Source organism: Condylura cristata, unplaced genomic scaffold (assembly GCF_000260355.1).
Source record: "Condylura cristata isolate star-nosed mole 26May11 unplaced genomic scaffold, ConCri1.0 scaffold00008, whole genome shotgun sequence".
Classification (NCBI taxonomy): Eukaryota; Metazoa; Chordata; class Mammalia; order Eulipotyphla; family Talpidae; genus Condylura; species Condylura cristata.
The window spans coordinates 20910767-20928137 of record NW_004567109.1 but is presented as its reverse complement, the minus strand read 5'-3'; the positions used below and the strand labels follow the sequence as shown (position 1 = coordinate 20928137).

The following is a 17371-nucleotide window of genomic DNA, read 5'->3' as shown; positions in this document are numbered from 1 at the left end:
GTGTCAACTTAACTAGGCTATGGGTTACCCTGCCCATTATTTCAGGGTGTACTTCTGGATGTGATTAAAATTTAAGTCAGTTGAGGCCCTCCCTGGTGGCGCAGCGGGTTAAAGCACAGCACTGAGAATCTAAAGCCGCTTCCGCATGGGTTCGATTCCCGCCTGCCCCGGAGGCGACCACATGGCGTGGCAGACCTCTCCTGACCCGCCCGCTGCTCCCCTCAGCAGTGTACTTCGTCGATCTGCCTGTTCTGTTCCCCTCTCTGTCTCTGGTGAAGCCTCTCGCCGCCCCTGAGCCTCTGGCCTGTACCCCAGTTCTGTATGCAAAAATAAATAAATCTTTAAAAAAAAAAAATTTAAGTCAGTTGACTCACTGAAGCAGATTGTGCTCCCCAATGGAAGGAGGGCTCATCCAGTCTGAATGGGACAAAAACTAATGAGCTCTTGCTCTCTCTGCCTGTCTCCACCTAGGACTTTGGCTTTCTCCTACCTTCAGATTTGGATTAGGACCGGAAGTGACACTGTTATAGCCTCTCCTAGGGCCCCAGCATGCTGACTGCAGACCTTGAGCTTTCTTGGGTTCCATAATTGCATGAGCCATTTCTTATCATAAATCTCTATATATCTTATCCCCTTTTGGTTCTGCTTCTCTTGAGAACCCAAAGTCACACACATTTGTACCCATAGAGCTTAGTACTTATTAGGCACTCAGTAAATCTGTATGAAAAGAGTAGATGAAGGATGAAAGTCAAAAGAAGAAAGATGGAGGATTCACATGAAAAAGGAAGCCCAGTTTGTGATGGTGGAGAAACTGAGTCCTTGCCTACATCTGACTGTGCAGATGGCCTGCTTCACAAAGACTACAGGCCTGTGGGAGAGGAGGAGGAGGACTCTTGACTTCCAGGCTGCCCCCCTTTGCCAGTGTTTGTCCTAATTTTCTCTTCCATCACTTCCAGATCATTCAACCAAACTCTGGGCTCAGAACTCCTCCTACACCTTCCCCTCATCCTTTTCTGCACCACTGACTCCCTGGTAACATCCTATTTTCTGGAAGCATCTGAAGTCTGTGTCCACTGTCCTGTGACCCTTTAGTTGGTTGTCACTTGTCATTTTCTGGCTCTACGTCTGGCCCTTTGATTATTGGCTCAGTGAAATGGGAGTGGTAATAGTAACTAAAATGCACTATGTGTATATTCCAGACAACATTCTAAGCACTTAATCCTCACAACAACCTTGTAAGACAGGTTCTAGTCATAATCCTAGTTTTACAAATGGGAAAACCAGAGAGTTGGGTCCCACAGTGAGTGAGTGGTGTAGCTATGGTTGAAACAAAGGCCTCTGACTTCCATCTCACTGTCACCTACCACTCCTTTCCTGCTGCAAGAAAGCACCTTCTTCCCACTGGCTGGTTCCTCCACTCTTCCTCCCTTTAAAGGCCTCTAGTACCTTTGGGGGTCACTCAAAGGTCCCTTTAAAGTGAGCCTACGGTGCCCTCTCCTGGCAGTTGGCCTCTCACTGCACCTCCTGTCTGACCTTAAATAGCCCTTATTCGCTGAGAGCCATTTGGCTACAGGCCATAGAAACTAGGTCTGGCTAACTTAAGGGGAAAAAGGGTAGGAGGTGGGTGATGGGAGTGGAGGTAGGGGGGAGGAAGTGATGTACATTAGATGGGTGATAGGGCAGCTCATGGATTCTAAGAAAGGGTTGAGCAGACAAGAAATTGTCACCAAAGGCCAGGCCTAGAGCCCGGCACAAGAGCTTATGGGACTGCCTGTCTTCCTAACGCATCCATGTGCCTCTGCTCTAAAGACACTGAGATTTCTCCACTCAGAATTCCCAGGAGACAACATCTGAATGGCCAGCTTGGCCCAGATGTCTCCACAAGTCCAGCTTTAGGCTGTGGGGCCCATGGTGACTCTCTTCCAATGACCAAGCAGGCCCCTTGGTACATGCCTATTTTCCCAAACGCCCTTGGGAGTTAAGAACAAACAGGCATGCCAGGTGCATGTGTGTGTGTCTGTGTGTGTGTGTGTAGATGTCGGTGGCCTAAGGATAAGGCATGCTCTGGGTTCAACAGCTCAGCATCCCAGGGCCAAGAATTGGCAATGGGAGACTGGAGAAGGAGGTCAGCACCCAGAACGAGGGAGTTGATTCCTTTCATCTCCCACCCATCCCTAACCATACACCTAAGCCCAGCATTTGCATTACTTTTAATTTATTGAAATTTACTTTAATGTTAATGTTTAAATTTCACATTGGGTGGTGCAACAGGTTAAAATACAGCAGTATGAAGCTGTCTGCAGCCACTGCAGCACAAGTTTGGTCCCCACCCAGGGAGCTGAACCACATGGCACAGCAGACCTCTCCTGGCCCACCGCTACTCCCCTCAGCAGTGTACTTCAGTCAGTCTGCCTGTTCTGCTCCCCACTCTGTCTCTGGTGAATCCTCTTACCCCTGCACCTCTGGCCTGTACCCCAGTTTTTGTGTATATAAATAAACAAATCTTTTAAAAAATACATAAATAAATAAATTTCACATTGGACTCAAAGTTCTTTCCTACCCACCACCCAGGAAGGTCCAATTTGAGGTACCTGCCACCCGCATGGGTAGAGAGGGATCTCTTACACACTCACCTCCTTCCTTGGCACTGATTCTCGAGTGTGAGTTTTCTGAAAGACGGAGCATGAAGGGGAAAGGGCTTCTTACTGTACTGTTCATGGTGAGTAGGGCAGGCCCTACTCCCTGATAACTGCTATCCCTCTGTGTGACCCACCGCACAGATACCGTGTCTTCAGTGTTCAGTACTAGAGGTGACATTCCAAATCATTTATAGCCAGAGTGGCACAGGCACCAACCCAACACACTGGCCAGTCCCCAGAGCTGGTTTTGAAAGCTCCCTGCTGGGCCAGGTCAGAGGGGAGGGATAGTGGGGGTTCTACTTGGCTCAAAAGTTCAGGGAGTTGTGGGGGCAGGGGAGTTGGGGTGGCAAGAGGCACTCACTCAAGGAAATGGCTGGTTACCAACTGATATGGAAATGTTCCGTTATTTTACAATTAGTGTGGTTATACTGGTGTGTTCTGGTTGAGTTTCAGCCTTGCTACCAGCTAATCATTATCTGTAGACTCAGCTCAGTGAGATCCCCACAGGCCCTGCAGGTGAGACACTTGAGCTCACATCCTCTTGCTATCTCTTGGATATCTATGGTCTCTTGAAACACGACTATGTTTTTCCTGTAGGTTCCCCAGCCCACAGCATGCCACGTTCCTTTGCAGTGGTCCCAGGGAGCCGTTCCTACCCACTCCTCACCCCCAGCTGCAGGGTCTGCAGCTGAGCTGTCCAAGGTAAGTATACCCTACACATGATGATTTAAATTAAAATTTACTACAAATGTAAAGTTCAGTTCTTCATTCCTACTAGCCATATTTCAGGTGCTCAATAGCCACACATGACTAGTAGCTACTGTATTAGCTAGCACAGACATAAAACATTTGTTTTGTCACAAAAGGTTCTATTGGCCAGCACTGGAATATGGTCTCTATATAACTATAAAACTATAAAATTATGTAACTATGTAACTATATCGCTATAACTATATCCATATAAATAAATCAGGAATTGACCACTCAAGGGCACAGTCTCTCCAACTGGCACTGCCACCACGTCTTCCCACCCCAGCGTTTTTTTCTCACATCACCCTGCCCCTGCCATTTCAGGCAGATCAGTGAGCTCTATGGGTCAGCTGAGATAGGGGTCCGGGCACTCCAAGTGACTTAGTAAAGCCATAAAATGAGCTCCCTTTTGCCTCTCCAGCCTAGGGGTGGTAGCAGTAGTGGTCTCCCCCAATTAGAGGTCTCTGGGTCACCACACTGTCTATTTTACTTCTCCAGCCCTCCTAAGATTTTTGCACCCAAAAGAATATATGGAACTCACTCTTTGAACTCCTAGAATGTGAGGGGAGATGACATGAGCCACTTCCAGAGCAAAGTCTTCAGAAGCAGGTGTGTTTTCTCTATTCTCTCTTACCCTTCTCATTGTCTGGAGACCGTTGGGGGTAGGAGAACCATCAAAGCAGAAGGAGGCTGGGTCCCAAATCTGATAAGGAGAGTCACCTAGCAACTGACACCACCCCTCGATTGTATGTAACAAGAAATAAACTTCTATTGCATTTGAATTATTGAATGTTTGGAGCTATTTGTTATAGCTGTTTACCCTTTGCCCTCAACCTGCACCTTAACAGCCATTATTTATATATTTATGTGACCAGAGCGCTGACTAGTGCCAGCCACTCTGTTGAGCTTATCCTGGCAGAGTGCTCAGCCATTTTCAGAATAGGGGCCTGACCTGCGGGTTCTGAGGTTACACAGCTCATCAGAAGGTTGTCTGGCCGGAAAGCCTCTGCTACCCCATGTTCCTTCTAATGCTCGTCTCTTCCCCCTCCTTAGCCACTTTTCCCCTTTCTATGTCTTGCAGCCAAAGTTCCTATGTGGATATACAGGTATAGATATTCCCTTCTGGTCTGTTCTCTGTTGCCTTCACTCTCTACCTCTCTATGCGGCTATCAGCTGGGCTTTTTTTGTCCTTGGTTTCCAATGGTTTTGGCCAATGGGAGAGATAAGTAGGAGAATGGTGCATGGGAATAGAAAGAGGTTGAGGTATTTATTCCAAGATGCAGAAAGGCAAGGTAGCTTGCCTGTGGTCACATAGCTGGTGCAAGAGCTGAGGCGCAAACCCAGGCAAGCTGGCCCCAGAATCTATGCTCTTAACCCACTGCATTATGTAGCTTCTCTGTCAGGAAGAAGGGGATGGAGGCAGGGCAGGCAAAACACTCGCTTCCCTGCAGTTACTGCTCCAGGGAGGACTATGAGTAACTTTCATTCTCTCAGTATTGTTTTTTAGCCACCATGTATTAACAAGCCAAAAAAAAAAAAAAAAAAAAAAAAGAATTGTATCAAACTAAAAAGCAAAAATAAATCCTGTTTAGCCAATGGGGAAAAGGAAGGAGCCCAGTGCTGGTGAGCTCACTTTCTCCCAGCCACAAAGGAGACTGAGAAATAGCTAGGACCCAGGGGAATTCCAGCTGTCACCAGGCTGCACTAGCCAAGGCTGAGGAAACCCAGGGAGTCCAAAAGGCATTATCCATCATACAGGCGCTGTTCTGGACTGACAAGGGGGAGGAATGCTAACACTTCGGTGAAGCAGTGAATGGCCACTGCCTGCACACCTCAACTCTGCTCTCATCCAACCCTGAGGGCCCCCCCACCTCCTGCTCAATCCACTCTTCCTCTTCCATGCCACCTGCTATGCCTGTCTCGTTCTGTAGGGCCAACAAGATCAATACTGTGGCACAGGGGTACCAAGTCTGAGAATAGCAAGGCCACAACATAGCTTCAGAACTTAAGCCACATTAGCTGCAGAACAATGGCAGCCCTCAATCAGTTCCAGACACTGCCCTTCCTAGGCACACAGGTCAGTATGTGGTTAAGGGTGTGGGTCCTGGAGTCAGATGTAGGTTGGAATCCCAATTCTGTTCTAAAATGCTGTGGGTAAATAGGCGAATTACCTAATCTCTCTGAACCTCCATCCTCTGCAGTGAAATAAAGTAATGCATAACAGGGCTGAAATTCAGCTTCTATGCACTTTCAGCTGGACTTGTTTTTCAATACAACTTTATTGGTAAATCAACAGCAGAGGTCCCTACCACTCTGTTTTTTCTCATGCCTGCTCTCCTATACCCAGTGGGTCTCTAGACAGCATAGACACTACTGATAACTTGATCTAGCACCCAAAGAGCAGAATCCAGATCAGAGTCTCAATTATGAGCAGGGGGAGATGAGTTTTGATGGGCAGTTCAGGGACAGTCAGAGGACCCTAAGTTGAGTCATGGACAAGGCCACCTGAGTGGTCTTGCCTGCTTGAAGAGCCAGCCTAGGAGCAGTGTAGCCTGGTTTACCAACTGCCAGTTGCCTTCCTTCTCCTGCTTACCTGGGATTCCTGGATTCCACACCTGATTCCAGGGCTAGGGATGGGGATAGTGCAGGGTCACACGCTGGCCTTCTTTTTTTTTAAGGTTTATTTATGCATACAGAACTAGGGTACAGGCCAGAGGTATAGGGGTGGTGAGAGTCTTCACCAGAGATAGAATGGGGAGCAGAACAGACAAATCTCTGAAGTACACTGCTGAGGGGAGCAGCGGGCGGGTCAGGAGAGGTCTGCCCACACCATGTGGATCACCTCTGGGGCAGGGATCGAATTGGTGCTGAAGTGGCTTTAGCTTCCTAGTGCTGTGCTTTAACCCGCTGCGCCACCAGGGAGGGCCCATGCTGGCCTTCTTGCAGCTTCTCCCTGCTTTCAGCACTACCAGCTCTACTGCAGCTCTTGGAATCTCATGTCTTGTTTGCCTGAGAGACAGAGAAGAAGCCTCCAGGAGTCTGGGCTTTGCCTGTGTAATGTCTCTGGCATCAGAAAAGAATATTCCAATTCAAAGTCTCTCCTCTAAAGCTCTTGAATCTTAAAGAGAGACAGTGTTATGGTTTGGCTAGGGCCAGACTACCTGGCTTCAAATCCCAGTTGTACCATTTTATAAACATGGGTAAGTCAGTTAGCTGCTCTGTGCCTCAATTTCCTCATCTGTGAAGAGAGGGTAATTCTCTGCCTTGCAGTGTTTTATGAGAAATAAATGAGGTAAGCTGTAAGGAGTGTCAGGTTCGAGTCTAGGACAATGTAAGCTCTCAATGTGAGCTCGTGAGGGAGCTCACAAGTGTAGTGCAACAGTCAGATTCATGTCCACATGATTGTCTGGAGTGACAATCTTCTTTACTCTAGTGGTTGAAATTCTTCCCCTGCTGCCCTGGCCCTCCTGTATCAGTGCCTACATTTCACAGGCTGAGCGGCCGAGAGAAGGGGCTCTCCCATGGTCAGATGTGGTGTCAGTTGGCAGAGTCTCAGTTTAGAGTTTCAGACACCACTTCCAGCATCCCGTGCTATCTCTGTCCACTTCCTCATGTCCTGGATTATGGTTGTCCGTAGGCAGGGTTGAGCTCTTGCACATCTCTGGATCCCCTAGGCCCAGAGCACAGAAGGTGACTGTGTCAGGCACTCAAACACCTGCCTCCTGTGAGTCACCTACCAAAGAGGTCAGTGAGCTCTGCTCACTAGAGCGCAAGGTACTGATGTCTTGGGTGCCAGAGAGAAGGCACAGCCTACAGCTGGGAGAATGGGACATAAAACAGCTCCCAGAAGACATGAAACCGTTTACAATGAAAAAGAGAAGTCCACTGATTCCTCCCAACAAGCTGGGCCCCGGAATTTCTGGGACCAGCAGGAGCCTGTTTCCACTCTTGGCAGGTGGGTCCTCACTCCCATTGCCCTGCCCACCTCAGCATTTGCTCCTCGGGGAGAAATGCGACTCTTCCCTTACCTCCAGCACCCCCCGCTCCCCCAACTCCTTTTTGGGATCAGGGTCCTGTTGGATCATAGCCAGCAGCCTGGCCCCACTTTTGAGAGATACCTAGAAGTTCCCTGGCCCCGCCCCCTTGTTCGTGGTCCAGCCAGAAGCTCTCAGTTCCCCATTCGCCCCAGTTTGAAGCAAAAGGTTCCTTCCCACCTCCTTCAGTCTCAGCTGCCGGTGTAGGGGAGGGTGTGGCCGTGTCAGCTTTGGGGAGACCCCCAAGGGCGGCAGAGGGTGGGGGGAGGTGTTCCTTGGGCCCTGAAACCTTCCAGACCATTTCAGTGTAAACCGCCTGGGGTTTGTGTCAACATCCGAGGCCGGAGACTGGCGGCGGCTGGGACAGGCTCTGTCTACCGACGGGAAGACAGGAGGTTTGGAATGGAGGGGTCCTTGGGGGAGACCTCAGAAGCCTCTTGGGATCCGTGAGAGAAAAAAGGAAGACCTATGTGTGAAGGGATGGGCATTAAGGGCTGTAGGAGCCTCCTTACGACTAGCTGTGCGCTTGGGTACTTCGCCAAGCTTAGCGCTGTCTGCACCCACCCGCCCTTCTTTCTATTCCACCGCGTGAGGGGAGTGGGTGTCTTGGGGTGGGGAGGGGGCTGAGGCGTGGGCTGCTTGACCGCTCCGCTCTGTCTCTTCTCCGCTAGGCTACTCGGCAACTATTTGTCACCCTCCTCCAATTTCGGGTGGGATATGGGGGGGGGTCACATCTTGTGACTCAGCCCCTCTCCCATCCCCACCCCCGCTGAGGCCCAGGAAGGGGAAGCTTAGCGACTCGGCTGTGGCTCTCTCGTTTCCATAGCAACCGTGCGGTTGTTTTTGCGAATCACTTCAACTGTCGACACTCTTCACCCGGGACTGTGGCCTGCAGTCTGAGCCTCAGGGCGGAGGACAGCTAGCACGACGACCCTCTCCCTCCTCGCGACTCCGGGGAAGGTCAGCCGGGGCAGGCGGGCGCGCTCCTGCGGGGCCTCGCTGGCCACCCTGTCCCCACCTGAAACCCACCCTGCCTTTCCGTTCCCACGGAGCCAATCAACGCCCAGTCTGTCTGGGATGAGGCGGGGCTAATGCAAATCGTGTCGCCTCGGAAAGACACATAGTGATACAAGAGCAGGGAGGCGGCTTCGGCGCGGACCTCCGAGAGGCTGTCCACCAAGCCCGAGCCAGTCCCTGTCCCAGCGGCCCGCCGAGGCTCGGAACCATCCAGCGACCCGGCGAGCGGCCCCAGGTAACGCGGGGCAACATGGGGCAGAGGCCCTCGTCCCTCCCCCCACTTTCCACTCTCCATTCTCACCCTCTCCTGCTCCCTCCGATTTATCTCCCTGACCCCGGGTTCCACCATCGGTGGCAGCATCGGTTGGGCTCTCCCTTAGTTCAGGGACCCCCATCCCAGTACAGGCCCTACAGTCCCAGGGAAGGAGGCAGATATGCTTCCTTATCCCCAGTTCTGAACCCCCAAACACACGCACACTCACAAGTCTCTCTCTTCTCTCTTACCCGAATCCCTCCCACCCCCTCCACAGGTCCCATGTTTGTTCTTTTTCATCCTGGCTGGAGGATAAACCCAGAACACAACCTACCCAGCAGACTACCCATAACTTGTCACTCTCCCCTGCCAAGGTCCCAGCCTCCTCCACGCTCTCACTCATTCCTCACTCCTCTCTTGTTCTACCTCTCAAATGTCTTTCTAATTCACACCCTCTCTATTCATCTTGCACCCGGTCACTTGCTCTCTCCCATCTTCCTGCTGTTCTGCAGGGACCCCACCAAAGCTCCAGGTGGACTGTCACTCCTTTCTCTAAAGTGGCCTGAATTTGGAGGGCAGTGAACTTGGGTTCACTTTCTTCTTAATGCTTTATGAAATAGGGAAAGAGAGTAGGACACATGAAATGGGGAAGGGGGTGGATTAGATGAGGTGATCTGGAGCAGCCTTCCAGTGCACAGGTACCCTGGCACTGGGACTGATGATGACAAAACTCTTTCCCTGAGCCATTAGGGAACCATTTCAGAGAGAAGACCTGGGGGCTCAGTCCTCACCAAAGGGACATTGCTTCTTGCCCAGGTGGCTTAGGTACTGCCTCCCCTACTCTACACAGGCTCTTTCTCAGCCGTTAGGAGTCCCTCCTAGAACACCTGTCCACAAGGTGGAGATGGTCAACAGGATCCAAACTTTATTGTTTCCTGCCTCTCATCAAGGAGGGGGGAAGATCTGGTGCTGCCGCTATGGCTGGTGGCTGCTGCTAGAAGAGCAAAATGGGGAGAGGAAAGAGAGAAAATCTGACCAGGGAGCTGTTGTCACCATGGCAACTGTCTCAGCACCAGCTCCTCTGAAGCTGGGTGAGAGTGTGGGATTATTGCCTTTCTCAGTCTCTCCTATCCTCATTGCCACATCCCCATTTAAAGCCCGCAGGCCTGAACTCTGCCCCCTGGAAGAAGCCTCTGAGCAGTGGCTTTGTGTAGGGGCACTACCGGCTCCTTCATGGCTAGAGGGCAGCCCTCAAGATGTTGTAGAGGAGCCCGCCCATGGCCAGCAGGACCAGATCCAACTGACCGTGCCCCTAGTGGGTCCGGACCTAGATACTGATGAGCTCTAGTTGACCTTGGGTGAGCCCTTCTGTTCCCTGGGTCTGGGTTCCCTTATCTCTGGAGCAGGTACACTGGCAGGATAATGCAGACAAGATCGCCTGATGCTGTTCCAAGGAGAACGAAGGGGCTCTGTCCCTCTCATGTAATCCACCAAGACAATCATGGAGATAATCACTGAACTGTGTTTAGACATGCTTTTGGGTCTTTGCACAGGGCTGTTTTGTGTACCCTAGAGAACTTTTTCTGGCTCAGACAACAGCTTAATGCAAAAGCCTCTTCCAAATCAGGGTCTGTTCTAGAACTCTAGAGTACCAGGTGAGGGTAAGAGAGTTCTGGAGTCTATTTACTTGTAGGGGGTTCAAGTTCATGACCTTGAAGGCTCTACTCATGCCCAAAATGCTGAATGTATGCTGCCGACTGCCCACTGTCCAGACTAAGAGGGGCTGGTCATAAGGGAGTGGGCTTTGGTCAGGCCCAAAGGCATATTAGAGCTGCGTCATCCCAATGGAGAAGAAGAGACATGAGGGGAGAGGAAGACAGCTAAACAAATAAGTGATGTAGTCTGACTATGAGAAGACTAACTTGAAAGGAGTGTGTCATTGTGAGGGGGTGTGGGAGATGAGGCTAGACAGGTAGGCACTTGACACACTATTGTCGAGTTTTTGGAGTTTGAGGGGGCTCGTGGGCATGACTATCTCCATCCTATATTGAGCTTCTGGGCAAAACCAGGGGAGATATTCCCTGTGAACAGAGGAATCAGAACAAAGGCCCTCTCAGAGAGACAACTGAACCCACAGACGTGGCTCAGCAACACGTGCCCCAGTCCCAGAGTTTAGCCCCCTTGACCATGACCTTGGCCTTGACTGGGTGGGAGAAAGAGGACATGGTTAAAGTTCCAGGGGCATTTCTAAAGAAGGACCAACAGGGCTTGGTGGCAAGTTGAGCCTAGGGAAAAGGGAGAGGGGAAGCCCGAAAGTAAGATTGAATTCTGCCCCCTCCATGAGGAAGGAAAGATGGGGCAATGGAGAGAGAACCACCAGGGGCTGAGGGTGATTCTGGTTGTGGATGTGCTGAGTCAGAGATGCAGGGAGGCCACCTGGAGGGTTGGATGCTTCTCAATGATCTGGGTATTAGATAGTGGCTTGAAGCTCAGACACTATGGCCCCACTAAAGCCAAGAGGAAGGACTAGCCTGGGAAGCAGATAGGGAAGGAGAAAGTCTGTACCGGTCAGTAGAAAGATTTGGAGCAGGTTGTTCACGCCAGTGGCATGGAGGCAGCTTGGGTCTTCATCTAGACCCTCCTGCTGACCTGCTGTGTAACTCTGAACTTTTTTTCTGCTCTTTCTGGGTTCAAATGTTCACTAAAATAGCAGTGATCTTACAGGGCATTGCCAGCTTTGGCCTGTCAATCTAAGAGCAGTAGCAGGAACAAGGACAATGAAGGAACAGCCACAGCCCTGAGGGTTGGGGTTGGGGGGACTGGGACCAAGTGGGGGCTGAGAAGAGGTATGGCCACCGGAGTCTGGGAATGGCGGAAATTGCACAGGGAAGGAGAAAAGGAGCAGAAAGTGAGGGCCACACAGACGCTATGACGCACACACACACGGATGCATCTGACAGAATGCAGTATCCTCCACTGACGTGCTCCCACATACACCAGCCTCTTCTGAGACACTCAGGCGCACCACACAGGAGACAGTGGGAGAGGCTCTGCCTCCCACATGAGAAACCGCCTCCTCCAGCTTCGCTAGCTTCCTTGACTATCCCTGAGCCTCCGGGACCCTCTGTATTTGGGGAGGAGCAGCTGGAGACGGTGCCCACCATCTGCAGTAGGCCTAGAGCAGCTATTTGAACCCCACAGTTCCAGGTTCCTGAAGAGTGTCCAGGGAGGAATCTGAATTACAGAGATATCCCACAACAAGCTTGAGGTCACACAGCACGGGGAGGGATGTGGAAAAAACAGTCTCAGATCTGATTGTTTAGAATGCTCCGAGCAGTAAGGACTGGAAGCCACTCTGGCATGGGGCTGTGGAGATGGAATTCTTTTTGCCAGCCTGAGGGCTTCCTTTCCCGGTGGATCTTCATGGCAGGTTACCTGGGGATAGTCTGTAGCCCTTCCAAAGAGACTCCAAGCAAGTCAAAGTCACCTTCCAGGCCGCATCCTAGGAAACTCCATGTTCTGAAAAGACATTTCTCCCACGGAGGTCTGACAGGAGTGCACACCCCTCCTTCAGGGCCTGGCAGGCCAGGCTTCCTGCAGAGAGCCTATACCTCCCTTTGCAAACAGTTCCCCTGGCACAGACCACTCAAGACACTCAAGTTCCAGCTGAACACTGACTTTGCTGTCCTCACACCTGCTTTACAGCAGGTGTGCATTCAGCTTCAAACCTGCACTCAGCTCCTCTGTCTCTGTCATGCCCACATCCAATCAGTACCAGGCCCTGCCAATGCCTCCTCCTAACATCTCTCAGCTGTCCTCATCTCTCACATCCCCATCCCCCCAAGGGTCCTCATCACCTCACACCTGACCTATGCAGCAGGCCCCTCTCTGCTGTTCCTCCTCAGGCTATCTTGCACACTGTAACCAGAGAAAAATTCTAAACCGCTTTCCTTCTCTCTGGGCCCCCAGCACCTAGTTTGTGACCTGCCATATGATAAGTATCCTGGAATGAAAGAGGGCATGGATGAATGCTGTCTTCCTGGCCCTTGTTTTAAAACCCCAGAATTTCTCTCCTCTACAGTAAAGGCCAAACTCCTGGCAGGGATTAAAGACCCTTTACAGTCAGACAGCTACCTCCTTGACTCAATGATGAATTAATTATTGAAGGTTGGTCTGTGTCTATTTTGTGGCCATCACTGGCACAGAGCCCAGCATGGTCAGCCTCAACTAATGCATAGAGAGTGGATGAATTAGTGAAAAGCAGAATGTAGCCAGGTCATCAGTTCTACCAGCTAAGCTTTCTATTTGTACAGAGGAAGGAGGGAGAGAAGCTTCTGGCTGGGGTGGTCCAGAAGGCCTTGAGAAAGAACGCAGAGGGACACATGAGGAACTAGTCCGGGGTCTCTAGTAAAAGAAGAGCCTTCTGGGCCAGGTGGGGCTGTGTGTGGAAAGATCTGAATAGCAAAGAGAGGATTAAGACTGATTCTGTGGATGTGAGGGCTCTGGACCTGTGCACTGGAGAGGAGACGATGAAGGTTGTGGCTTCAGCACTGGCATGCAGGTCAGTGGGAAGGAAAAGACCTGAGACCCAAGGCTGGAGATACTGGCCAACAAAGGAGGAATGCTGTGAAGACAGGGGCGGAGCCTGTGAAGACAGGGGTGCAGTGGAAGGGGCCCCTGTGAAGAAGGGAGGCCCTATGACACAACAGAAGTGGGGGGGAGAGACACCCTACCCCACCCCACCCTGAGTGTGTGTGGAGAGGACTGGCCCCCGTTGAGGGAAGATAAGGGAATAAGATAAGGGTGGGGAAAAGATGTGGCAGAGCTGGGAGCTCAGCTTCAGAAGGTGGGGCTTTTGGGGTGATCCTGAGGGGTACCCTGTAGGTTACATGAGGGACTTGTAATGGGAAGGGGCTGTTGCAGAGAAAGGGATTCCTGTTCCCAGAGGACTTGGGAGACGGCTGCTGGGGTAGGGGCCTTGCCCTGGACCTAGTCGAGGGAGCCCTGTCCTGCAGGCCCCGCCATGGGGAAGACCAGCAGCAAGCTGGCTCCAGAGGTGCTGGAGGACCTGGTTCAGAACACCGAGTTCAGCGAGCAGGAGCTGAAGCAGTGGTACAAGGGCTTCCTGAAGGACTGCCCCAGCGGCATCCTCAACCTGGAGGAGTTCCAGCAGCTCTACATCAAGGTGGCTGGGCCTGGCGAGGAGGGCGGGCAGGCGGGTGGAGCCCGCAGACAGCCAGGGCGGGGCGGGGCTGGGCACCCCAGGGGGCGGGCTGGCGAGCGGGGTTCGCAGAGAGCGGAGGGGGGAAAGGCTCGAGACGCGAAGCTGGAGGGACCGGCATCGCTGGGCGTCCCAGGAAGGGGCTGGGCGGACGGCAGGGGCAAGAGTTGGCACTGCGCCGCAACCTCCCGTGCCTCGGCCTGCCCCCAGTTCTTCCCCTACGGCGACGCCTCCAAGTTCGCGCAGCACGCTTTCCGCACCTTTGACAAGAACGGAGATGGCACCATCGACTTCCGGGAGTTCATCTGTGCCCTTTCGGTCACCTCCCGCGGCAGCTTCGAGCAGAAACTCAACTGGGCCTTTGAGATGTACGACCTGGATGGCGACGGGCGCATCACGCGCCTGGAGATGCTGGAGATCATAGAGGTGCGCTGCGGCTTTCCAGAGGGGGGTCGGCGCCTGGTCTTTGCTCCTGGGGCCTTCTCTGATCCCTCGGCTCAGGCCCCAGGACTGGTGCTGCACTGCGCCCTGTCCTGCATCCCAGCATCCAGGGGTCACTGCCTGCAGTGGCTGTAGTGTAAGAACGGCTTTGTGCTAAGTGATTTACCCAACAACCCTAGCGAGGAAGAACTTGAGAAGCGCCATTTTGCAGAAGAGGAAACTTAGCAAGTGGCCATTGAAATCCAGGGAGTCTGACTCCAGAGCCTAAGTTCTTAACGCAGTCACCCTTTCATAAATATATCTTGAGTGTTTGCTGCCCTGCCTGTTAGGCGTTCCTCAAAGTTTTTCCTTTCATGCAACATTCCTTCAAGTGAAAAAAATGTAAAACAACAGCAATAACAAAAACGGATTCTGTGTCAGGCACTAAGTTTTTAAAAAGATAAACAAAGCAAAGTAAGAGGAGAGTGAGTGACGGAGCAAAGAGATTTTTTAGCTAAGGTGACTTGTGAGTAGCAACCTGGGATAAGGTGAGAGAACTAACCACACAGATCTCTGGGGGAAGAATGTTCTATGCAGAGGGAACAATAAATACAAAGATTCCAAGGTCAGACTGTTTGCAGTGTTCAAGGAGGAGCCAGGAGGCCGGGTGGCTTGGAAGAAGTGCGCCAAGGGCGGAGTTACTCGGAAGGTCGGGTCCTTGGCCAGCAGCGGCTCCCTCAGCGCCTCTTAGGCGGTGATGTTGTCTGTGCGCCAGTAACGTGGGCGGCCACCAGAGGGCGCGCGCTCTCCGTGTGTGGAGAACAGACCGTGAGTAGGAAGGCGGCAGAAGCCCGACAAGTTAGACTCCCTCAGCACCTTGAACACCTCCTTCCCCGCCCCAACTCCCCGCCCCCACCCCCGTGTCCGTCACGACTCCAGGCCCTCCAGTCATGGCGCCTGCCCAGGACCGAGTCCAGCCTCAGAAATGGAAGTGACATGCTGTGTCTCAGATTCTGGCAAGTCCTTTTGGCCAGTTGCTCCAGCTCAGCTCGGGGCTTGCACAGGGGTGTCTCCGTAAGCTTTCCAGCCTGGAATGTGATTAAGGAAATGGAGAATGATGACATCAACTCGGATAAGCATCCTGTTCACACGTTCTCTGTGTTGGGTAAATCACTTAGCCCAGCGCAGGGCTGCTGGGGGAGTGCAAGTGGCAGGAAGCGGTTGGAAATGGGTAGAATGCAGAATTAGGGCTGACTAGGTTTGCTGAAGGATTGGATGTGGGGTGTGAGAGGAGTGGAGTCAAGAATGGCATCGCAGCTTTGATCTGACAGCTAGAATGAAGCTGTTATTACTGGGACAGGAAATGCCAGGGATGAAGGATTGGGTTTTAGACATGTTTAGTGAGCGATGCTCTTTAACCATCCAGTCTTAAGAGCATCCATCGCCTTCCGGCATCCTCACCGTCTCCCAGTGGTCTGCCTGTCCATCCCATGTTCCTCCTCCCCTGCCCCTTGTGAGGGTTCACCTCTCCCTCCTCGCCCCACCAGGCTATCTACAAGATGGTGGGCACGGTGATCATGATGCGCATGAACCAGGATGGGCTCACACCACAGCAGCGTGTGGACAAGATCTTCAAGAAGATGGACCAGGATAAGGATGACCAGATCACCCTGGAGGAGTTCAAGGAGGCAGCCAAGAGTGACCCATCCATTGTGCTACTGCTGCAGTGTGACATGCAGAAGTAGAGGCTGGTGAGGGGCAGGGCCCCTGGCCAGGAGGGGCGTGGGCTCCTCCCCAAGCAATGACCTCTCTGGCTGGCCCTTTCCCCAGAGAGAGGGGAACTCCAGCCTTACTCTTTGGCTTACCCACCCTCTGCCCAAGTTCTTACTCCCCTCAGTCAAGATCCTTGAGGGACCACCTCACCCTGGAAGTGAGACAGATCCTCAGGTATCCTGTCATCTAGCCCCACCCCCAATCTTGGCCCAGAACCCAACATCTACTGGGCGTGGGAGAGCTGGCTTTTGCCCCAAGAGCAGGGTTAAGGAAGGTGGGGCTCTGGGGTTCTGCTTTGAAATTCTGTTGTTCTTGGGATTCTTCATTATAGGATGGGGTGCCACAGACCCCAGTGAAAGGGCCAGATTGTCTTTTGCTGAGGACCCAGACCCCTTCATGCTCCCCTGACTCTACCTGGTCCCTCTGGCCCCCGTCTTTGGAGTGTTCATTCAGTCCTGTCTTCAGCTGATGTTTATTGAGCACCTGTTCAGTGCTGAGCACCTGGAGGTGCTGAGGAAGTGTTAGTTTACAAGGCAGGCACCTTCTATGCCCTCTGGAAGCTTCTAGGGCAGTGAGAAAAACTTGCGGTGGTCAGGGTGTCAGATGAGCCATGGAGCACTGCTGAGCAGAGGGTGTGGCAAGACAGGTCAAGTTGAGGAACTATTAAGTCTTTCAACTCCGCTCCATGAAGAGCTGCAGAAGGATGAATGAAAGTGTTTGGAAGTCTAGGAGCTGTCTGAGTGGGACTTTTAAGAAAAATTGAAATTATGTAATAGTTATATTTTTTGGTACCCTTTAAAAGAGCTAAAGTCAGTTTATTAGTTTAGGATATCAAAACATACTTTATATTTCTTGGTTTCTTATGAAATGGTTACCTGAATATAGGAAATGCCGATTTTCAGGAGGGGAAAGAGCTGAGAATAAAAGGGGAAGAATACCTTCACGTTTGCCAGTTAATTCTTTTCCTTATCAGGCCAAGTCCTGAGCTGTCATCATCAGCAGATTCTGCTGCTTTTGCTGCTTCCTTTTTAATGATCTTTTTCAATTCGGTGAAAAAGATCCACTTACTGTGGTCGGGCGCTGACATCAGACACAGAAAAAAACAGGTTTGCTGAAAGCAAGACAAGTGTATTTCCCATATCTTGGTAGTTCAGTCCTGGATTTGGTCTGGTTTCAAGGAGGAACTTACTCTTTCATTGCTATGGAGGCGGAGGACTGGAAGAGGACCGCCTGGCCGCTGTCTGGGCTGCCAGGCTGCATTTAT

General features: G+C 51.8%; 1 protein-coding gene across 2 annotated transcripts; it reads left to right on the top strand.

Moving 5' to 3' along the window:
- The first annotated feature begins 8555 nt into the window (after positions 1-8555).
- On the top strand, positions 8556-16774 carry HPCAL4 (hippocalcin like 4). 2 transcript variants are annotated; one of them, XM_004678835.2, is made up of 4 exons: positions 8556-8675; positions 13709-13878; positions 14125-14340; positions 15882-16774. In XM_004678835.2, the coding sequence occupies exons 2-4, from the start codon at positions 13717-13719 to the stop codon at positions 16077-16079; spliced, it is 576 nt and encodes a 191-aa protein (XP_004678892.1). In that variant the 5' UTR covers positions 8556-8675; positions 13709-13716; the 3' UTR covers positions 16080-16774. The 2 variants fall into 2 exon arrangements, with proteins under 2 accessions (XP_004678892.1, XP_012577639.1); XM_012722185.1 differs by lacking the exons at positions 8556-8675; positions 14125-14340 and having other exon boundaries at positions 13717-13878.
- The last annotated feature ends 597 nt before the right edge of the window (positions 16775-17371 follow it).

Excerpts from the sequence above, each read along its gene's own strand:
- HPCAL4 (XM_004678835.2), top strand. The coding sequence starts at position 13,717 with ATGGGGAAGACCAGCAGCAAGCTGGCTCCAGAGGTGCTGGAGGACCTG. Across the intron at positions 13,879-14,124 it reads TCCAGCAGCTCTACATCAAG|TTCTTCCCCTACGGCGACGC; the intron begins GTGGCTGGGCCT and ends GCCTGCCCCCAG. Across the intron at positions 14,341-15,881 it reads AGATGCTGGAGATCATAGAG|GCTATCTACAAGATGGTGGG; the intron begins GTGCGCTGCGGC and ends TCGCCCCACCAG.